Raw genomic sequence first — 24,669 nt, forward strand, 5'->3', positions numbered from 1 at the left:
TAAATACAATAAATATATATATATATATATATCGGGATTACTACACAGTACTGATAAGATTCATACATACTCTGTATCATATGCCATGTATATTACATTACATTAAATAAAAAAACAATGTCCGCCCTTCATCATAGGATTACAATATATTGGCTAAACATGTACCTTTAAAATAATGATATTAAATTGCGAGTAGTATAGTCATTTTTCCAAACATAGACATAACTGTTGCTCAATTTAAGTTTGTAATACCATGAATGAAGCAAAGTAATACCATTTTCCCCAATGAACTTATTTTTTTCTAACTATAAAATCTAGAGTCTAAGTTGTTTTTTGGGTTTTTTTTATTGAAGTTTGGCAAGTTTGGTGAGGATAAATAGTTCCGGCTCAGACAAGCAGTTTCAGGGTCAAGCTTGGCCTCGGGTAATCAGGTGCTTTAAGTGTTTGTGCTTTCCAGTTATTCATGCATCCCCTGAGGATTTCAATGCAACACTACTTAAAACACGGCCTTTACTGGGAATTTTTTGTTGTTGTTGATTCATTTCAGTTTTCAGTATCAAAGAGGAGATGGTGTAGAGGGGGTAAAGCCAGAACAAAACAAACTAAAGTGCCTCTTTGGTTTTATTCAGACTACAAACCATCTTGTTGCTGTCATTTTGATTTGCAGTCCAAATGCTTCACCAAATAGCTTGTTAAATTATTCATTTATATAATCATGGTTGAAGTATATTTTAAAGAGCAATCAATTATAAACCCATCAAGCCACTTTATATCTGAAAATATTTTTTTCTACTTATCCCCCTATACTTCCACTTCAACTCAGCTTTTCTTTTTTTTTTTTTTTTTTTTTGGTTTGTTTTGCTGTTATTTAGCTCACACAGCAAGCAATTAGCTCTCTTATCTTATCTCATCCTGTTATATTTTCTTATCGTACTCAGTTGCTGGCATTGTAAGCCAGATACTCCTGGAAGAAGATACATGCTGGTAAATCCGCATGCAATACCGCGAGGCATATTTTAATACAGTGAACATAAAAGAGACAAAAATGGGTCATCAAAACAATAAAAGGGTCTGGTTTTGCAGTGTGTAGCAGTTACCATGCATTTATTGTTTCATCTCTAAAATAGATTGTATCAGAAATGAGGCAGTCAGTCGTATATGTGGCACATTTAAAGCAATAATCAGTTAACAGATGCCTCTTCTGGTAAATAAAAAATAAACAACAAAAAAGTGACACAAAAGGACTGGTTTTACTATTTTTTTGGTCTATACTTGTGTCAGTGTTTAATTCAGACTGAGACCAAAAATGTCACTGCATTTACTGCTTGAGGACATTATTATTAGTTAGGGCTTATTTAGCACTTTATGTCTATATGTTTGTATCCACAGCTTTATTTACCTCAACTTCTATTTTTTGGTTTCCATTCAGTGTTATCTAATATTACCCTGACAACAAACATCACAATGTACTTTGCCTTGGCCCTTTATAGACTGTACTCAAAGATCAGCATTTCTTTGGTCGATAAGTAAGTGTTAATAACCTTGTGACACTTTGTCTCAGTGATTTATGACCTTACTTGCTGTGATCAAGTGAACCATCAAAATTATGCGAGTGCCAATAATCCAGTGCAGCGGTAAAGGGACAGACCGGTGAAACTGAGTATATTAATCCATTCCCTTTCACTCCCAATCACTGTTCAAACAATGCGCTTCATAACTAAAGAGGCCAAGCTAATAATTGATGCATCACTCATTGTTTTATCACTTAGGTATACCTGCTTTTGTCACCCGATAGATTTTTTTTCCTCCATGATTTCCAAAAGCCTAAAGAAATGCACACTATTCATTGACGGAGGTGGCTGATGAGAGTCAGCATATTTGTGCGTGTGGGGGGGGGGGGTAGTTGGAACAAGAGCATTAATCAAGTGCAGGGGCAGACCAATAACGGGCTCTGTAATCATGCTGGAGCAGCGCTCTAACTTTAGGCTGCGTCGCCTGGCCATTCATCATCTGGAAATGCAAGAGGCAGAGAGGGAGATTAATAACAAGTGCATTAGTCAGTGTTTAGATGCAACCAATGTGCTTCTGGGTCAAGTGACCGAGTCACAGTGCCAAAAGAGATGATCTTGACCAACTAATAATTTGCAGATACCAAAAGACACTTTACCAATGTGCAATAGTTATAATACATATGATTTAAACAGGTGGGGTTTCTTTATGAAGTTAAGGTAAACACGTGTTATACCACTTTAAACATTGCCTAATTCCTTCCAGAGGCATTAAAAAACTATACTTATTGGGAGTTTTTGTCTTTTTTTTCCTTCTGCTCTATCTTGTTCTAGACAGCTAAGCAATGATTTTGTTTTTCCCCCCTCCCCTATTATTCATCTATAACTCACCACAGAAGCAAAGTCAGTTAGCATGCACCGCACAGCTGAGGCAAACCATTATTTTGTCTTACCTTCCCCACCCTCTGTTTTCCTCTGAATTAAGGAGTCATTTGTCAGTGGTTTGAGTGCCTGGCAGGAGGAACGGCTGCTCAGAATGCCACGTGTTGCTCGTCCAATTCAGAAAGAATTGAGTTGCCAAGTAAAGCAAAAAAAAAAGACAGCAACAGAGACAACACGGGAGACTGAAATATCATTTTCACTATGACTTTGTGACTGCAAACCAAGTGTTTCACCTGGGCATATTCTGTAAAACATAACAAGGAACTGGGCTCTTAAAAAAAAAAAAAAAAAAAAAAATGCATTCTGGGCAGAGAACTGTCACTTGATTCCAGCATGGCCTCTAACACCTTCTACTACCTCGACATTTGTAATGCTAATGAAGGAATCCTCATAGTAACGAGTAATCCACGGTAGCTCATGTAGCTCAAGAAAGTGATCATTTTATTTGAGTGAATCTTAGTAATATGTTTTAAGCTCTATAATATTTCTGCTACCAATAGAGACAGTTCTATGTTGCTTCTACAAAATAATCAGTTACGTCAGGGGTGACAAATATAAAGCCCATGGACAAAAACTGGCCCACAAGAGGCTCCAATCTAGCTAAACCACGAGGCAAATTATAAAAAGAAAGTTCAAGGAAAAAATTGATTATTTTGCTCACATTTCTTAAGAGGAGCAGACACGACACAACACAGAGACTCGAGCTGAGATTTTAGTGATGCTGCCATGAAAGCTAGATACCTCACTGCAAGCAAAATAACATCTCTATCAAAGTCAAAACTTTGTAAAAAAAACATGCATAATGTCACAGCTATAAGTTTTAGGACATTTCCGTGTATTTTGCACAGGAATGCGTCATTAAAATTGGCTTTATGTTGAGGTTGTTGTAATTTTCAGTAGTAGTTGTTTTGGGAAAATGTCAACATTTTCATCATGTACACCCTGCGCCACAACATAGCTCAGAAATTTCCAAATAATACTGTCATGCTGGACAGAGTATTCAAAGAGTGTCAGGACTCTTTGTTGATAGAGATCCATTTGAGAAGGGACAACGCTTTCATGTCCGTATAAAATGGTGCTGCAGAGGTTATCCACACCAATGCTATGGTCTTTGTATCACAGTGACGTCAGTAAAATACAGATAATAGATAATAGACCTGCTCATGCTGTGATTACCCATTACATGTTGCACTTTTTATCTTTTATATTTATTTATTTTTATATATCTCTTTAAACATTTTCATTATTCAACATAAACATACTTTTTTTTTTTGTCATTGCTTTTTCTACCATTTTGTTCCAATAAAAAGTGTGTGAAAGCTTGTTGCATAACCTCCAACAATAGGTACACAAGCTTAGACACCGGTGATACTGTTTCACTTTCCATTACACAGCCACATGAGCGTTTCCCTTTTATACACCTGGAGTGAGCCCAACTGTACGCAGCCAGAGGGTGATTTGTCACTTCTCCCACAACCGCTGGCACATCTCGCCACAGACATTTCCTGGGAGGGAGCGAGTCCACCATCTATCAATGGAGCCAGAGCTGTGCATAATGATGAACCCAAGTGCATTTTGTTGGTGCCTCTCAACTTCATGCACCACATCATATACCCAGGCTTGCTTATTAGGTTTTGCAATGGTCTTCTCCATCAGATTTGCAGTGTCCTTTACTCTCTCTATTTTGTAAACCATTCAGATCACACAGTAGGAAGATGTGCCTTTATTGTCTATTCAGGCACACTGAATGTGGACATCTGACTTGGACATGTGCACGTTGTTGCCTCTGCTGGCTTTGATTTCCATCCAGACCCAGCTTCAGCCGGTATTTGGATGATGTTGATGTTTCCAGCTCGACTGCTCTGTTTATCTCTACATCAGAGGATTCACAGCTGTGTGTGAAACAGTGTGAAACAGTGTGACACCGTATCCCAAAGGCAAAGTCCAGTCGGCCGTGCCCCTCCACCGTCGAGGAGGAGAGGAGGACAGTCTTAAACTGTGAGACTGAGATGTTTTTGGCATCTTACAAGTGTTTCAGGTCATGCTTTTGAAAGACCGTGTTGAGAAACGAGAAGGGAATCTTGACTTTGCCATGTGTGGCCAGAACAAAGGCATTTGGCTTTTGAACAAGGCTTTGTGACTAAAGACGGGCTTGGGAAAGAAGTGGTGAGGCTCCGCTACAATGCTTGCTGGCCCTGATGAAATAAAACCGTTTAAAATAGACTTTGATTTTTCACCCTGAATCCTTCTACAATGGGTCAATCGAGGTTGTTCAGATAAGAATCGCGGTAAGAAAAAAACCTTCAGTCTCTTCTCTCAAAGGGATACAACATCTAAAGCCCGGACCTCAAAGCAGAGCCAGGATGCCAGGAGCATGTGGTAATTTTCCAGGTAGAGGTTGACAAAATTGAAAAACATTTTTATTTTATTTTTTTTTAGAGTTAACTTCTTTGCCTCACTTGTTACTCTTCAATAACTTGTTTTATGCCTATCCATTGTATGTCTAAGATTCGTGTGAAACCACAAGTATGTTTCTGTTACTGGTTTCCTTTCATTTCACTTCAGAGTTATTTGTTTATTTGTTACAGACGTTACTGCAGCTCAGAGTTGATGGTTGATGCATTTGGGCCCAGTGGCAACAACAAACATATCAAACAACCCCTGGGCATCAAAGCAAATATAAAAGCAACTGTGGATTTTTCAGTTACTTTCCATTTGTGTTTGTTTGTAGAGCGAGTCCGGCTCTCATTTCCAGTGGTGATGCGAGAAACACTAGAATAGAAATGCTTGAGTAAATATAATTAAATGCCTGCATTTAAGATACCCTGTACTGGCTGTGGCTGGTTGACCAGAAGGTTAATTACCCACTGTGTCTTCCAAGATATTTACATCTTGTCATAGAACCCGACAAAAGAGTAAAGTATGCAGCATTTCTGCATATTCTAAACCACATTTCTCGTGGTTATTTGTGTTTGAAGAGGTAGTATATAAATGACCGAAAACATTTTACCAGTCCCTATGTACGAGCAATATTCAGTTTCAATACAAATATGTGTTTTTCTGAATTCATCTGCCGAGTTGAAATTGTTAATATCCGGCTTTAAATATAGTCTCAGATCACAAGGTGCAGCAGTAATGGTCAATTAATGGGCTTTTAAGTCGCAGAGGACCATAAGGTCAGAACATGTCATAGATTATTAAAGTAAATAACCCAGAATCTATGAAGAGAGCGGAGGAAAAGTCTTGACCGATAGGTTAATTGCTTTGTGTTGCTGTTTGTTTACACCACGTTTTGAGACACTGAGGAAAGGGACTGATTTGCAAAACTTTCCACCCTGTGAGACGCAGTGAATTTGCAAAAAATAGCAAAGAGAGATTTGATGTGTTGGTAAACTATAATACCTCACCATAAAAAAAGATATGCCGATTTTGGGATGAGCTGCCATAAATCTGATGTAAAAATAAAATGTTACACGGGGATAAAAACACCCTTACTCGAAAAAGTAGAAGTTGTTTACCAAAATTCTACATTCTCATCACAGATAGAAATCAAAAAGTGGATGGTTTGTCCTCTTACCACTCCATTACATATGCACATACAGTTATGGGAGGTATTGGAGTATTGTCACCTTTTGAATTACTGCCAAGCACTTGATTTTCATCTTTTCTTTCCCCAAGTCAATGACATCTATGGCCATATAGGATAAACTTTGCAAGACAAATGACCTTGTGATGATTCACACTTTCTTTCAAGTGTTAACAGGATCATCAAGGTGTGCACTGTTGGTTTAATGACCTTTTTTTTTTTTTTGTATTTTCTTTAAAATGACATTGGCACGTAGGCACATAAAGACATAAAAATATACACAAGGAAAGTGACAGTGACGGTACTGCAAAATTCTGCTTGCACAGCAAGTTGTCACTCTTCCTATCATCCATGATGTTGTTGCTGTTTGTAGAGTCAAGTCACCCTTAAAACGCACTGTTGTCCCTGTGGTCCCATTGCTCGAGACAGTGCTTTTGTTTTATTGCAAACAAAAACACAGGGGTTGCTTACCCTTCAGTCTTTGTGGCAGCAGGCATACACAATATAGTGTATGTGCAAGGTGAAGCATGCTGAAGAGGATAAAACCCCAAGCACACCGTATAAGTAAAGTTGATTTTCCTCCAAAATGTCAAGGTTCAGCATTTAAACTGAAAGCCTCCTGATTTCCTCGTAAGGAATTTTTTTATCACCAGCAGCACCGACACATGCACACAGATCAAACAATCTCTAACCTCCTTCAATCCAAATTTGAATTTGGTCTTGACTGACCTATTTTGAATATAACTGACAGATTGTTGTAAACAAGCACTCATATTGTATGATATTATATGAATATGTGACATCCATGTGTTTGGTGATGCCCACATGTCTCATTTGTAGGGTTATAGGATGAAAAAGGTGCTTCAGATATTAATTACTGCAGACGTTTGAGTCAGTTCGCTCCATCGAAGACTCTGGAGGTTTGCATTTAGCATCTGACTCAACATATCACGATTAGCTTCAAACCTAAAACCTTCAAATGAATGAAGTACAAGTAGATCCTACAAGCTAATAGTTGTGATAGGCTGTGTTCATCTCAGACCAGGCCGGATAAGAGCGGCTTCATGTGAAACCGGAAAACTTTTGTCGGGTTTTGGGGTGTCCGTTTAAACAACTGAAAACATAACTTTTTGAAAATGATCCGAGTCCATCTTTGCGTGAACTGGGAAAAAAGTTTTCTAAAATGCTACTACAATGCATGCGTCGTAGTAAATTGTTCTTATGCGCATGCGTGAGAAGATGGACAATCACAACAGTTTTATTGTTGAGAATCACCCATAATCGTAGTCTAGCACCCTCGTCTGTTCATACAAATGTCCGTGTACTTGCCATTGTTGATATTTATCATGTAGTGTTCTCTGTGTGCATGTGTGTGTGGCTTCATTACTAAAACAACCAATGGCACCAACTTGTGGCTCATATATTTTCAACATTTGTGCCATTTCCATGTAAACAGACATCGTCTCCGAAACGTTCTCAAGTAAATGCTAAACTTTTCTCAAATGAAAACGCAAAAAATAGTTATTTTGATTTGAAACGTCATGTAAACGGGGCCTCGGTGTAGGTTGGTATATATGAATGTGGTTTGTACATTCCTCTTATGGAGTGATTATATTTATGATATATTTTCATTTTCTAGATGAACGCCCACACTCACAACAACATCATATTAACAACCTCTGACTCCAGCACTGCAGCTGTATTGTCATCCCCCTGCGGTATGATCACCAAGTCGCTGTTCATTGTGTGCATTTTATGTTTGACTGGCTTAACTGGGTGTCTGCAAACCACAGCCAGCATGACCCTCTTGTTCCTGAGGCCCCCCTGTGCTGTTGTGATGCAAAACTTGGCATATCACTGGGAGCTGAATTTCAAGCTATTTTTACAGTGACCTGGCAACTGTTGATAATAGAAGCGCTGACACGATCAACAGTCGAGCGGAAGGTGTCAAAAATTCACCAAAACAGTGTTGAAATGGCGAGAAGCGAAGTGAGCGTCTGCATTGACTTCGAAGGGTGCTTTTTGTATGAAAGCCGCATTGGATTCCGAATATAAAGTGACTATCACTCTTACAATAGTGTTTCTTGAACTATGAATAGATACAATGCCAAATAGCTTGACTTATTTCTATTTTCATTATTTCATTTATTTTTTTCGAGATGGAGTTTTGTAAGAAATACTTAAAGTGTTAGTGTAAAGGAAGTTTTACTGTTTAAAATTCCCTTTATGTGTTATTGTTAACAGTACTTTTGATAACATTTGTGCATAACAATGTAATTAATTAAAGAAAAATCATTAGATTACAAATTTCACTGATTGTCCAGCACAATATTAATATTTTTATTTTAATCTTTGTCAACACTTCACCATTATTTGAGGCTTTCCAAAAATACCAGTGCAACCCAACAGTATGAGTTCAGTGGTTCTTAATTTCTATACAGACGGACACATTTTTAAAATTAAGGAATTCCACTTGATACCTAGTACTTTTAATTAAGCAATATATGTATTTCACTCAACTGTGTATGTAAAGGTAAAGTCAGTGTTCTTTCTTAAAAATATAGTATTTTTATAAACACATTTTAAAAGTATTTAGCATGTAATGCACAAATTTACCAGTTTATTATTTCACTTAGTTATGTTTAATCTAACCAGTATTTATTGCATGCTAAGTTACACAATTATATAGTACGATCATAAAAATATGCTTTTTAGTCAATGTGGTATGGGGGACCAGTGGTGAGCACTGTCACATCACAGCTTCATTTCAGGCTCTTCCCTTGTAAAAAATTTCTCATTTTATACATTTGTTTTAAGTACCCCAGGCATCTCCCATTGGACAAAAATATCCCTGCCGAGATAATTGGTGACTTTGAATTAGCAATTAGTTTGAATGTGTGCTCTGATGATTGTCTGTCTCTCGGTGTCGGTGGCGTGATGGACTGCTGACCTATTCAGGTTGGATTCAGCCTCTTGCCCAAGTGTCAGCTTGGATTGGCTCCAGCGCGCCGCGGCCCTTCCCTGGTCGAACAGGCTTTTGAAGATGGATGGAATTGGGACTTAGTGATTCTGAGCCTCTTAGCATGACGACATCAGTATTTAACTCACAGCACCACTGTACCCATGCACAGATTCTCACAGAGCTGCAAGGCCATAAGATCACTGCCATTTAGTTTTCTGGGCTCGCAAAATGAAAATGCATTATCATGCTGAGCGAATAATTGAAAAAAATAAGAACAAATTAATCACATTTAATTAGTTTTTTTTTTTTTTACATTTCTTCTTTTTTTTCTCTCTCTCTCTCTGTCATTTCAACTGAACCAGAAATGGCAGGTCTGAATACTTTGGCCTTCAGTTGGAGATTTACTACAACAATCAAGCTTATGTTTCATGTCTGAATTATGTGTGTGGCTATCGGTTTAAGTGTTTAATTATAATACAGTTTGGATTTGTGGCATGGCTGAACATCAAATACAGCATGTGCAAATGTACAGAAATATTTTAAACACTATTACACATTTATTGCAAAGCACAGTTGCAACCTGTCATATCTGACTCTGCCATGGTCAATGCTCATTTTTCTTTTCACATTTTTGGGCTTTTGTTCACTTTCGAAAAAGAAAGAGACACTAACAAATACTTGCTGTTGACAATTGCAGTTAAAGGTATAAAAGCCACACAAAAATAGGGTGATTGTATCACATTATGTACAAGCATGAATAAGTCCTTTATTGCACTAGAACAGGGGTCGGCAACCCGCGGCTCCGGAGCCACATGCGGCTCTTTCGTCCCTCCACTGCGGCTCCTTGAGCCTCTGTCCCACTGCAGTTCATCCCGGAGGGACGTAAGGAGGCAAAGCCACCCAAAGCGCAGTCCCGCTACAAAGAGTAGGGTAAAATGTAGGCGGGTCGTGAACGACGCAGCGATGTAACGTCATTACGCAACAATAATGGCATGAAGAACGTAGAATTGCGGCTGCAGGTCATGACAGCGGCTCAACTGGTATCTGAAGCGGGGAGCTTCCTGTACCTTTCACAGGAAAACTGCTGCACTGCACAGTGCCGACAATTCCGGGAGGTTCATTGCAGACTTGTTGAGAGTGACGCAGATTATAGTGAATTATAGAACAACTAAAGGACATTGAAAGCCGCACCGCTCACACTCATGGTTCTAAAAATCCCAGACCTCCCATATATATCTTCCATTTTAATAATGTGTAGCAATAAAGGAGCTGATAGCTGCAATGCATTATGGGAGTTTATGTTTGTCGTGTTTTAAATGTAATTATTCGGGGTTATATTAGGTTTGTAGTGTTGGTACTAATTGTGTTGTGTTGTATTTTTGTTCCTTAGCTCATGTAGTTTAGTTTATTTGTTGTAAGTTGGCAACCAGCAGTGGAGAAGGTTTTGTGTGTAGTATCCTCCTGGCATGGTCTGCTGGTGGGAGTGTCAAAATAAAATGTGTGCGGCTCTCTGGGTGTTGTGTTCAGTGGGAAACGGGACCAAACGGCTCTTTGAGCATTAAAGGTTGCCGACCCCTGCGCCAGAAGAAATGAGGTTGGGTGAGAGACTACATTCCACATGGTCAAGGATTATCAGATGCTTGAGCATTCATTTTCACTTGACATTACCTGTGCCGCTGTGCCCTTAATTACACTGTGAAAGCATTTGTGTTCTCTTTTCTGACCTTTCTTCTGTCAATTCCAGGGAAGAGGCCATGATGTCAACATACTTTGAGACAGTAGAAGACCTACTGGCATCATTTGGCCCCGTCCGTGACTGCTCCAAAGATAATGGTGGCTGCAAGAAGAATTTCAAATGTGTGTCTGATCGACAGTTGGACTCAACCGGCTGTATGGTAAGCAGATGTGATTTTCCAGATTTTTTTTTTTTCTCCTTACTGTCTCTCAGCTGACATCTTGACATGATCAAGTTGAAGTGAGTGTGGAGCGAAAACAATTTTCTTAAAGGTCACAACTGGTGTTTATCCCAGAATAAATAAAACACTCCTATTAATTTTGAGCAAACAGACTTCCTTTTAGATTCTATATAACATTGCCGGATGTCTATATAAATAAGTGCGTATGTAGTATTTTTACATTGACATGTTTCTGTTTGTGCTTGTTTGACATGTGTTTGCTGGTGATGGACACGCTATATGAAAGACTAGTGCTTTCAAAGTATCGTCCAGACATGCTGCCTGCTGGACTGGAGCTAACTAGTGAGCAGACAGCGTTAACAAGATACTCTTTTTTTTTTTTGCCAGACAGCAGACTACATTTGCAATGCTGGATTGCAACCTTTAAACACACAGGACTGTAGCAATCCTGGGCAATCGGGATTGGCCTTTTCAATGCATTTTAATGATGAGCAAATATTTCATAGCTTCATGTTTGGGAATCAAAAATGGACAAAACAAATGTCAAAATGTACAACAAATAGAATGCACCCCACCCCCCCACCCCACTCCTCTGATGCACGGTACAATATGTGAATTAAGTTCCCACACTATGATCAAAGCCAGCGCTGCTCTGTAGCTTCTGCAGGCATTGCAGCACCTAAAAGACTGATTAAGTCCTGAATAGATGCATGGTGTATGTTTAGATGGTAAAATGTATTTACATAATCACCGCTTTTAATGTATCTTTCCGAATAATGTGAGTCATTAAATTTACATGCCATCTGCTAACTTGGCATTTGTGATATTTTCAAGCAATTCATAATATTTTATATGGTGCTTACAGGCATAATTAGGATGCCTTGGTGTTGTGTTTATGTATAGACACTATGGGGTCCATGATTAAAAGCCCCTGTGATTCACACTGTTAGAGGCTTTGCCTTTGTATCCACTGCACACAGACTAAATGGTCCATGATACTGCCGCTTTCATTTCAGTTTAGGTATATGCTATGTCATCATTTGACCCACTGATAACAAAATCAAATCAAAGTTTAATAATCTGATGTGAAACCTTTTTTTTTTTTTTTCGGGGGGGGGGGGTATATTTGAAGATGCATTAAGAGCGGATATGTCTTTCATTTATTCAGGGTGCTGGCTTCATCCGTCCCGCTTTGCTTCATAAACCTCAGTTTGACTTTGGATTCAAAGCCCTAAACTGCAGTGCAAAAGGTTTTTCTTTGGCATATTTACAAGTACGGGGTGACTGGAAACTTTCCACGCCAGGCATTTGACAGCATGGGGCGGGCCTGCGTTGTAAAGTAATTAAATTGATGAGCCATCTCAATTGCTGGAGGATGGTTCGGTGAGTCATTAAGGGCTTGGATGGGGCTATAAATCGACAGGTCTTTTTGTGGTTCGTGTCGACCAAAGACAAACACTGATCGCGCAATTTTCTTGTTTCCCTCTGTTCTTTCTCACTTTTTTTTTTTTTTTTTTTTTTTTAGCTGAAGGCAAGATATGATTTGTACCTCTCTTACGCAGACTTCTCTTCACAATGTTCAGAGTAAACAGTGGAACTTTTCTCTGCAGTCATTAAGCATATATCACACCACTCCCTGTAATCTAGTCTGGCACTGATCAGAAATTATGAATAACAAACAGATTTAGACTCAGCCATTAGGCTCTGGGGAAGATCATGAGTGACAGACGTATTGACGCATTTTGTAGAATAAACTTGATGCGTGCAACATTTTCAACATGACACTTAAAATACTTTTTAATCATTTTTTTTCTCTATAAATCAAATTAGTCTCCCCATCCTCTCTGTAACTCATTACCTCCTGCTGTGTTACCATGGCGAATAATCCACATTAATACAGCTGAATCATAGTCCTGATATTCATATTTCCACTCCTGACATATTTAGTAGCTTGTGATGGTGTTATGAGTAATGCAGGCTGGTGTCTACATACAAACAGTGGTAATGCCATCATCTGCCCTAAATATGTTTGTCTCATTTGTACAGTTGATATTGCTCTCGAAATATTTGTTGTGTTTGGTGTCCCCCTGCTGTGTGCAATAATTTATCATTATTGGTGACATAACTTAACTGACATTTTAAATGTGTGGGTCTATTAGATTGAAACAAATATGTCGTATTAAGCTTACCAATACTTGGATTTCTTTGCTGAGTCATTCACTCACTGGCATTTGGGTTTCTAGGACTGGTCCCATCAGTCCAACCCAAAATATGCACGAACAGCGACAGTGCACTGTGAATTCCAGCAAATGCATGTGAGTATTTGAATATTTGAACAGCTGCAAAGCTTGTCAGAGATATTTTTCTTAACTAAATCCATAAATATCCTATTTGAATGCAGATCACATTGATTCATGCATGATTGCAGGAATGTTTGATTTAAAAAACAAAAAAAACCCATTCAGTTTCACATAATTTCTCTGCAGTATTATAAAATGTATATTCTTTTTTCAACGTAATTTATACCGGGCTTGCATTTATTGAACTGCTTTTGTTTTAATAACGCTCAACTCACTCTCGGAGTCTGGTCCGCTGAGTTTGTATGCTGTGAAATATCTATACAATGATTTCTAGTGACATTGCTTCAGTGGTCTCAACCATGTTTAATGTATTTTCCGTAGTTGTAGTAGCATTTGCATCCTGCAAGCTCATGACTAGAATTGAAGAGACAGACTCTATTCTAATCCTCCCTACTAATATTAATCCGTATTTGACACAGAGTTGCAGAATAGCGGACATTGGAGAGAGTGAGCATAATAAAAAGACCTCGGTTGTTTGTGAAACTATCATATGTCAAGAACCTGCATGTCATGAGATTTTATTAACACTTTCCACATGTGTGAATGTCACCTAGAGATTCAATGCTATTGTTTCTTCTGGAGTTAACGATTAAGTTCAAGGTTTAAACTGTGTATAAAAAGCACAAATCTCATTAAAGAGACATGAAACACGTACATACCTGATTTGTTTTGTTTTGGTTTTGGTTTTTGTTTCATCTAGAACTCCCGCACTGAAACAGTGCGCTAAGCTTACCGTCATACTTTGAGATACTATAAAAATGTTTAACTCCAATATAATAGTGAACGGGCTCATGGCTCTGCCTACAGCTGATTAATAAGCAGACAAAAAGACTGACAAAGCCTTCAAAGATTAACTCGGAGAATCACAGTCACTGTGGTATTATTTTCCTTTCGGACTCTTTCTGGGCTGGTGTTATTTTAACCACCCTTGTCAGAGTGGGTGCTAACAGTGCAGGGACATGCCACACGGAGGGCTTAAAATCCATTATCAGAGTCAGTCCCTCAGGGCTGTCTGCTGCTCTTAAGACAGTTGAAATGCATTTACAATGAATTAAATTGTAGTCAGAACCAGAGCTGAGGTTATGGAGACATTGCTTATTCCATTTTTTATTTATTTTTTGCACATTTAGCCGCTTTTATGTCTGCTGAGCTGGAACAAATGTGAACTGGCTACTAACTTCAGTCTATGACAACAACAACAAAGGTTGTATGCGGAGGTTAGCGATATTCGACAGGCAGTGTTGTTCTTGTGGCTTCGTCTTTCATCACTTGGCTCATCAAACAGCAGTAGGCTTTATTACACATGACATAGGTGATATTTAAAGCTGTGTAGTCCTATTGTTCTTTACATTATAGGCTGCACTGCTGTTTTCATTATAGTTCTTTTTTCTTTTCTTCTTTTTTTTTCTTTCTTTCTTTTTTTTTACTGTGTGAAATGAACTGTTGTTTACCGGAATTGTTTTGTTTCTGCTGGTTGTGACTAAATTGCTTGAAGCACAAGTGGGGAATGAGAGGAGGACAGCATTTCATTACCTGTGATAATAATGTAAAATGCACACACAAATAGACAACTCAAAGGCTTTTGACTCCTGTAGTTTCAATAAAGAGACAAAAATAGACCACGGTGAACAAACGCACGCTCATATATTTCTGCTATATCCAGTGTGAACATAAAAAAGGTCCATTTCAGGTACCTCTTTGATATATGTTGTACAAGGTAGAGAGAAGTGTAGGGAGCCTCAGTTGCCAGACATCGGTTGTGTGTACGGCAACAATTCAGCTTTTACCCATCGGTGTGGAATGAGTGGTCAGATTGCAGTTGAACCCATGTTCAGTGTAGCCTATCATCCACTGTGTTTGTGTACGAATGCATTACGTGAACTCTCCAGGGACTGCTTCAAGTTCAAAACTCTGTAAACAAGACTTTTTTTTTTCTTTCTTCTTTTTTTCTGGAAGTCTGCCATTTTTCAAACTTAAGGATTGACAACTGGTGCATACAATCCTTTCTATGCTTTTAGGATTTTTCTTTTTTTTTCTTTTTCTTTATGGCACGCTGTCGTATCCAGCTACAGGATCTGTCCCCTTAATGGAAATACTCAGAGACTCAGCAGATGGCAGGATATTAGTGGCATATCTTTCACGAGCTGATGTGTCTTTTGGGACATCTCTGGTGACGCTGTTTGGATGCAGGGTTGGCAGAGATGTCCTTTTGTAATTTCGGCCCGTCAAACTCCAGTTGTTTATAACAGTTTAGAGGAGACAGATATTGTTATCTCTCATCTCATTTCAAGTCACTTGCATACTGTCCCAGAATGCAGGAGTTTATTAAAGCGGTGGCACTCTCCAAAAGTCGGGAATTAAATGATGAGTTGTCAGCGTGCAGCCAGATTTCTGCTCGGTTGCCTCTAGTTTGCATAAAGAGTCAGCTGGGAGGAAAAATGGCATCTTCCACCAAACAATGCATTCGCGAAAACCCTCATCCCCTAATCCCCCTACCCACCAGCCCCGTCACATCCCCACAGTTGTGTTTTCTTAAGCATCTTGACTTCCCCAGCCCTGCTGCACTGTAACCGCTCCGTTTACCTCATTACCATTGAATTTCAATTGGGAGGCAAACGCTTCATGATCATTTTATTTTATCTTTGTCACTCATGTGCCGTTGGTTAAACGCAGTCATTTAGTGTTGTAGGGAGAATCGCATAGTGCTGTGGCAGCCAGGGGTGAGTTTTAAGATTTGTGTACAATGGGATTCAGTTCAAAGAAGCCTTGAGTGGAAAAAAATATTTGCAGCAAACAAATTAGGCAATATAATGCTGTTTCACTGAGTATTTTTATACAATTTATATCAAACCATGTACATTGATTATCCTTTTTTTTATGACTCAGTCATTTGAGAGAGGGAGAGAGAGAGAGAGAGAGATCATGTCTTTTAGGTAAGATGTATTTATCATCAGATTATTCATATTTCATCTGCTACAGTCAAGTGTATCTTGTTGTTCATTTAGTAATAACCTTTAATGAATTATGAAAGGAAAACGATGCATCTGTACACTTGCTTTCAGATAATTCACAAGCTGCCACGTTTAATATGTGTCAAGGAGCATATGTTAGCAGTAATTAAACAACAACAGCAAAAAAAATACAAAAAAAATTGTCACATGTAAGCTTACCTAAGTAAGCCACATATCTATTGTCCAAACCATAAAGGCAGATAATAACAGCGGCCCACAAATGTCATTGACAAACTCAATGAGCTGAGGAGATCAGGGGCTCGTGGAGTTGGAGGACTAAGTGATCTTTCGCTCGCATTGTCATCTGTTCTCTTGACACCACTAAAGAAGGGTGGTGACAAATAGAGGCAGCACATCTTTTGCATACTGCCAGTTACCATGGCAAACGATGAACTGCCTGATGACATGAGTACACACATGAATGCAGAGATGTGGAGATGAGAGCCCAAGGCTAAATCATCTTGTTAGAGAGTAGAGCTTGAGTGAAATAAGAGCAACATGGAAATATCTGCAGAGAAAAAAAAAATGTAATCATCTATTTCCAGTGTGCAATGGTATGTCTGGTCTCTTACTGTTTGAATTAGCACATGTATTGGGGAAAAATGCGAAGTAAGGCAGTCCAAACACTGCCCTACTGAGTCAATAAGCAATGGGCAATTACACTTTTGCACACGCAAGTCATGTCCCAATTACCTGAATACTTTAACTGGAGTGTTCATACAAATAAATAAATAAATAAATAAATAAAACTGCATAATATTGGAAAGTCAGTGTATGTTCCTCAGCTTCAGCCAGACGAGATAAACTATTTTACACCGCCAGTTCATTGCAAAGTCATTGAACCATTTACCACTCTGCCGTCTTTATAAATGTTGGAGTGAGGAGGGAAAAAGGAGATGCTATAACACCACCTGTGAAGAGACTTCAAAGAAAAACAACACAAGGGCAAAGTTTCATCCCGACGGAACAAGCTGGGGCAACGTGAATCACCCTTGGGTGTCGGTTTAGAAACACCAGCTTCCCATAATTGAGGCATGATATATTTTCCACATGTACATTATTAGTGCATGTATGTTTATGTCCTGTTCACACAAATCTCCGCTAAGCCTTTATATGCAGTCTACTACGGTTTTAGCTTGATTTTCTTTTATTCAATAATAATGTTTATCAATTATTTAGCAATAATTTTGTTTATCATTTCTTTCCAAAAATCAAAGACCCCTGACCTCCAAAGTTGTTTTGTTTGTATGCCCTACCTGAAGCTCTTTGCTCCCCTCCAAGGAAGGCATGCTTTATGCTTTGAAGAAAAAAAACAAACAAAAAATAAAACATACTCGTACTTGTAAAGAAACACTATCCTCACTCTGACATGTATAGAATACACTTTGTGATAATAGAATCTCAACCAAGTCTGACCCCAACAAATATGCACACTCACACACAACACACACACAGATACGCACAGGCCCAATCACAATGTACTCACATGCTGTTAAACATTTGATGGAGCACGCACAGACATAACAGGAAAAACATCAGCTTTGTGCCTTATTATACAGACATGGGTCGAAATGCCGGAGCAACAGCTACACAACTGAACTGATGGAGGAAGCAAGGGTAAATAAACCCATGGCTCAGGCAGCTGGGGCTAAAATCCCCTTTTCACTCTGAATGTGTGTCAAGGTGCGCAAGACACTGAAACCCAAGTTTATCCTAATTGTGTAGAAGCTCCTCATATGGTTGAAGTCAACATTGGTGTGTGAATGGATGAATCAGGTGATACAATATGAATCTTTTCTACATTTACATAAATGGCCTCCATCATGCTTTGAATGAGGAAAGATGTCTCTTTTGATGGAATCGCAAGTACTCTTGTATGCAAACCCCGTCGTCACTGTGAGGACTTTCTCTGTGGCAGAAGCGTAGGCATCAAGGAAAGTGTCTCAGAATTAGTGCAATGGATAAATGATGTGTCATTTGTTGAAAATGGCTTTAATATACTTGTAATTTTAGAAGGAAGAAAACACTGATGTGCTGACCTATTCAAGTCTGCTGACAGGTTACAAGATGCCAGACGACAACTGTCAAATTTTGTCAGCAATTTTGAAATGGATGGTTTCAGGTTGTTGTTGGGGGGGTTTTTTTGTTTTGTTTTTACAAGCACCAGTGGAGATAACATGTACCACATCTGCTTCACGAAGAGATATTTTAACATATGTATCCAATATACTTTCTCAAATCAAAGTAATGAGACAAAGTGCTGCACATGTAACGCATTTATGTTGCAAATATGATTAAAAGTGGCCTCCTTAACTAGGCTACTGTGTATAAACATGGAGGACTGCGTTGCATTCTGAAAATTTTTTGTTTTTTATTATTCTTTTCTCTTGCTATTAGGGCAATGAGACCACTGTGCCTAATTTAACACATTTCAGCAGCATGGAGCTGCAGGGCATGCATCACTGCCACCTCTAAACCAGATTAGGCTGTCAAATATGCTTTTAGACTATTTGATTTTTTTTCTTTTTCTCCCTCGCCTGTCATTTTGATTTAGAGCTGCAGCGTTTCAAAAACTTTTCCTGTTTTGTGTAAGACTCACATGTCATTGTTTCCATATTATCCTTAAGGTTTCTACTGTTTTCCTCTGAACCTTTTTTTATTATAATTGGCAATGTTGCACTGGAAAATAAATAAATCTACTGATTTTTCCACACTTTCCCCTTTATGCCCTCTTTCTCTGAAATGTGTGGCCACTAAGTGAGAACATTTAGTATCTTAATTTTGACACGATCGTTACCAAATAGAGCTCGCGATAGATTATGTTCAGTTGCTGATTAAAGCTGGGGGCAGTAATGGGTGATTAGGAAAATGAATAGCATTCGTTCTCAATATGTGAATGTTAATTTGGAGGGGTGATCTATGTGTGGTATATGATGTGCGGGGAGATATATGTGCAGTCATATTTCATATGCACTTACCTTTTTTTTCATCATTTCTTTGACCTGCTTACCTTGTATTTTTAATCCTGAATGATACTCAGGAGTGAGATACCATCACTCTGCTTCTTAATGGTGTCATGAAATCCTCATTTGTAATAGACCCCAGAGGATAGAACTATATCTAACCCTTGGTGTTTTATGTAGCCGTCATGTCAGTGCCCTCGGGATGGGACATTTATGCCCAAAGTCAAAAGAAAAGACTTGTCAAATTCGAACATGAGTTGGATCCTGTTATTATTCACAAATGTGGAAACAGAAAAATACATAATCTTCTCATTAAAGTGATGTTTTTACTATCTTTTAAAAAATATTTGATTAATACCTGATATGTAAATTAGCCAATTAACACAATTTTATGTTTGTTTTTATGTATTTTTAATTATTCACCAGCTGCCAAAGTGTTATTATACCAACAACATCAGAAAGATGTGTGTATGTTTCTGTGCAGCAGATCTTCTCTCCTGCTCTCATTGTGCCGCCATTGCAGAAGCTGCACAAAAGAACTGACTTAAATTCACTTATCTGAAGTATGAACGCTCTCCCTCTGCAGCTCGGTGTGTCTTTGGAGACTTGTCCGAGCAAGTAGAGAGCAAGTAGCTCGTGGGCTTCGCTAATGGCTAACCTTAAGAACTTTCATTCAACCACAGAGTGCTGCATGACAATTTTGAATTACAGACAGCTATTCCCATAGCTCTGCCTCAGTGTGATGAATGGCTCCAATCTTGTGCTCCCAAGGAAGTTAACATTACATCCACCAGATACAGTGAGCGGATGTGAGACTGGAGAGGTTTCAGTGGAATGCCGAATGTGTGGGATTTGGTCTGTAAGCATGTGTGAATGACACACAATGCACACTTATCCTCCTTCCAGCCTTGGCAACATCCCTCTGAGATATATATATATATATATATATATATATATATATATCTCAGACGGATCAAAAAGCTATTGATCACTTTCTGTTGTTGAACCTTAACGTGTCTCCAGCGGCGAGAGAGCAGATGCATCATTACTTAAGTACAGCCTGATAGCCTTTGTCTGAGAACTGTTTACTCCAGCATCAGACTGGATGCTTGATTTGATAGCATAGTCTATCTTTTAAGAGATAACAAAAGATCTCATAATTAGAGTCAAGGAACTGGCTGATTGCTGTTAGGAGTTGAGGAAATGGATCTTGAAGGCAACGGTTTAATGTGGATGACTTTCTGGATGGAGCCTGTGAAGAACATGCATACTGGGGGTGGGGAGTTTGTTTTATATCCACATTCATTCTAAATGTCTTCTTAGTAAACAGAGGACGGAGGCCGCTCAAGGGATCTTTACGACTTTCGAGCCAGCTGTCTTGAATCTCGACCCTGGAGGTCTACTCTCCCCCAAGTCTTAAGCGTTCCCATTACTGCAACACATCTGATTGTAATGGAACAAGTGTTATTAGAATTCCCGTTGAGGTTGATGACAAATCCATCAGATTCAGTTGGGGGGGAGGTGGAAGAAAATGGCCGTCGAGAAACTCAACACATCTGCTTCAGAGGTTTAACTCATGTCATCAGTTTACTTTCTAAACCATCTGATATTTTTGTGGCTGATAGGATTGCACACAAACTGAAAGTAAGAGAGCTTCTACACAGGCACCCACTTGCAGATGGTGCCATCCAAAACTGTTTCCACTTTTTCTCCCACACAAAAGCTTAGTCACAAGTGCAAAATGAATATTTCCCCCTTCTGTAACTTTAATTATTTCCTTTTCTTTTCTGTCAGTCTGGACTGTAATAAGTCCCATGCTATTCAAGGAGTCTACGGCTCAATCCTCTCCGTATCTCACTCTTCAGTTTGACTTGAGTCATTCTGACTTTATTTCTGTTGCAATGTTCAACAATATATAAACTTTATATAAAGCCAAGTCTTTACACCAAAGACCAAATGTAAACTTGTTTGTTTTTATGACCTCTATCAAGAAGACAAGCAGTCTGTCAAATTAATTCTCAAGTCTTACATGACAATGATGATCATGATAATCATCATCCGCCACCTGACCATCATGTTTCCCTTATCTTCATGAATGTCTCGTGTCCTCATATTCAACGCCACTCTTTTCATCTTCTTCTTCACCCTCCTCATCCTCCTTATTCTCTTATGTTATTCAGCCCTTTTATCCTCCTCAAAGACCTCATTGTCCTTTTAATGTCATTCTCCTCACCATCCTACTACTCGTCACCCTCATCATCATTACCATTGTGATCTTCCTCCTGTTTCTGGTTTTCTCTTTCAGCACAGAAAATCTTGTTTTTATAAACATATTCTTTCATACAATCTAAAAATAATGATTTATGCCTTTAGTTTATATTGTTTGAATAAGTGAGATTGACATATATTGAATTGCCTTGATACTTAAGTAAAGATACAGATACAGGACTATAGAAGATTAAAGCTGTAAAAGTTCACACACCTCAAAGGAGTCACAATTCCACACGTCAAGCTATAACCCAGAGGACCAGTATAAAACACCTATCTGTTATTTCTTCACTTAACAGATGACCCTATCCAAGGGAACGGTTCAGTGTTTTGTTTTTCTTTTTTTCCTCTGTTTATTGCAGTCAGTCAGGTTTCCTATAAGGGGAAACACATGGGCTTACCTTGCATAATTCTGGAAGCACCACACTGACAGCAGTGGGTGGTGTTTATGTACCACCAACCTCTCTTTTTGTGCTTCTTTTGTAAGATTCCCTTAAGGCGAGTCATCATAAAAATCAGATTTAGCTGTGTGAACTTTTTTTTTTTTTCAAATAAAATAACTCGTATATTTAATGTTTACTGAGCAGAAAAACAGAAACAGCTTTCTGCAGTTTTTTGTTTTTTTTCTTCATTACACACCCACAGTCAGTCCTACGCAGGCACGCACAACTTGAGGATTCACAGCTGAGTCAGAGTGGCCAGCAGTAGAAGAAGTGAATGGTGTTTGGCAAACTGTTGGATAATTTAATCGCACAGTCTTCAGTGTAAACCCATTGAAGTTGCATATCAGCATTCATGGCAATGCTGTAAGTATTGATAGAAGAGCAAGCACAAAAGCGTCGCTTTCAAATTTGCTGGAATTGAAACCAACACATATCCAGCATATGACTGTCTGTGATTGTAAATTGATCATTAAATTGCAGAAACTTATTTGAAAATGACTGTTCTTAATGTGACTATTATTGTGAATCCACAACTTTTATATATACCGATCAACCAAGGGTTAAATTCTTTTCTTGTTTTCTGGTATCTAATGTCACACTCGCCAAGATCCAATATATACCAACGACACAATACTAACTTGTGAAAGTCAGGCCTTTGCTGTGGGAAAAATTTACATGAAAAGCAGAAGCTCCTGGGTTGTTGTGTTGTTGTTGTTTTTTCACACACACAAAGCCTCGAACTCCTTCTCATTTTTCTTCACCAATGTTTTCACACAGGAGGAAACTGAATCTCCGATTAGTAGAATATATCTCATCCATCGTGGAGGTGGCATTTTTGATGTCACTTTGTTGTGAATGTTTTGCTCGGCAGTCTGTGAGGTGGACTGAAGCATTATCACATATCTCCTATTGGGAAAGAACAATAGAAAAAAAAAAAGACAAGAAGATAATATATGTCACAACCAGATATAACATCTATATCAAGCGATAAAAACACTAGAATGATTGATGAAGAACAACTGGTTAAGACACTCATGGCACTATCATCCATCTATCCATTCATCCATCTGCTTTACAGTGACGAGGAGTGAAGGCAGGATACAGTCTGGATAGATCACTTGTCAATCACATCAAGGCACACGATCACACACTCACATTTAAGTCCGTGCTCCATTTTCTTGTCACAGTTAGCCTCATGAACCCAAATTCAAGACTCGTATAAGGAGGACATTTAAACTCCACGCAGGCCACGTTTGACTCCAGGGTGTGTGGCTGTGAGGTGACGGTGCAAACTAACTACACGACTGCGTTGGCTGTATCCGGATAAATTGTTGGCCGTGTGAGTTTATTGGACTCTTATTCTGAGATTTTGCAAATGCTTCCTTTATTATACAAATCAAAACGAGATGATTATTATTGTTTTAACATAACAATACTTGTCAATAGCGTTTGATTTCAGCGGTGCGTTCTCCGCAAGCTGAGCCAGCAGAAAAAGTGCAGCCTCTTTTGTTTTGTTGGGGCAAAGAAATCTTTTTGTTTACATCCAAGATGGATAATGCAGTCCAAATCATGACAGTGGGCTATTAAGTATACAAGTTATTAATTGTGAGTTAAATTACATTTTTTAATGAAGTCCTGCTTTGCTACGGAATGCCTCTGCCGTTGTTGGGTTCATGTTTAATTAGTATTGCTTACGCTGGAGGAAATATAATATTTTAAAAATTAACTTCATAAATTAAAGGCTACTCTATAAATTAGCCAATTTGAGGTTGGACTATTGAACTAATTGTTTCACTAAAGATTTCTGTCCAGTCCATTCTCATGTCGATGTGACTGGGTTTGTGGGGGATTCCTGGGACTCAAAGATAAACTAAAACTGAATGACGGCATTATATTCTTAAATGACAAATTGTTTACTGCAATACAAAGCCTGTGGTCATTGATGGTTGACCTCCAGTCATAATAAGTGTGTCTAAAGGTCAGAATTTACATTCCTTTTAATATAATGAATGAAGAAATGTGCCTTTTTTGACCTGTTTTCAATATCATTCGATCTGTCTGGCCTGTATGTCTTTCTGTCCATGTATACACCCCTGTACCCATCTTCTATACCTAATTTATCTCGAATGAGATTGGCGGTGGACTTTTCATCTAAACCTGTTAACTTTGGGTGTAACTATCACACAACTAAGACAGAGATGCCAACACCACCCACATACTTACGCCAACCTCTATTTTAGAGTAACTAATAACAAAACACCAATGTGTTTGGAGTGAAGAAATATACAGAGTACTTTTACAAAAACTCATAAATGCACAAGGAGAACATGCTTGCTTGATTCCATGTTTTAAGGCAATAATAAAAAAAAAAAAATAGCAGCATTCAAAACAACTAAATTCAACAAGTTATTCTACATTTTGGCCTTTCTCTGAAATGGGCAATTTCCCCACACACGAAAAAAAAAAAAAAAAATGGGTTGCTTGTCCCTGTCTCCTCTGATCAATGTGAGGTCCTCTGCCACTCTTCTCCACCTGCCACTATGCAGCTTCATCAGGAGAGAGTAAGGAGCTTCATTCCTGGCATGAAAACTGCCTTTCAAATCAAGTTGTGACTGTGAGCTTTCAGCTGGCAAAATTTTAGTTCAAAATTACCTTTGAACCTGTCTTTTTTTTTTTTTTTTGTATTGCAATAAATTTGGCAATTTACTTT

At 38.5% G+C, this 24,669-nt stretch overlaps 1 protein-coding gene across 1 annotated transcript in view; it reads left to right on the forward strand.

The window, feature by feature from the left end:
• Positions 1-24,669, forward strand: part of astn2 (astrotactin 2) — a gene marked incomplete at both ends in the record, with an annotated part of 271,954 nt that overhangs the window by 164,972 nt on the left and 82,313 nt on the right. Inside the window, one exon of the mRNA XM_080510130.1 lies at positions 10,743-10,893. Within this exon, the coding sequence (XP_080366256.1) occupies positions 10,743-10,893 (151 nt within the window). The remainder of the gene's footprint in view (positions 1-10,742; positions 10,894-24,669) is intronic.

This window comes from Blennius ocellaris (assembly GCF_963422515.1).
Source record: "Blennius ocellaris genome assembly, chromosome: 15".
NCBI classification, from domain to species: Eukaryota; Metazoa; Chordata; class Actinopteri; order Blenniiformes; family Blenniidae; genus Blennius; species Blennius ocellaris.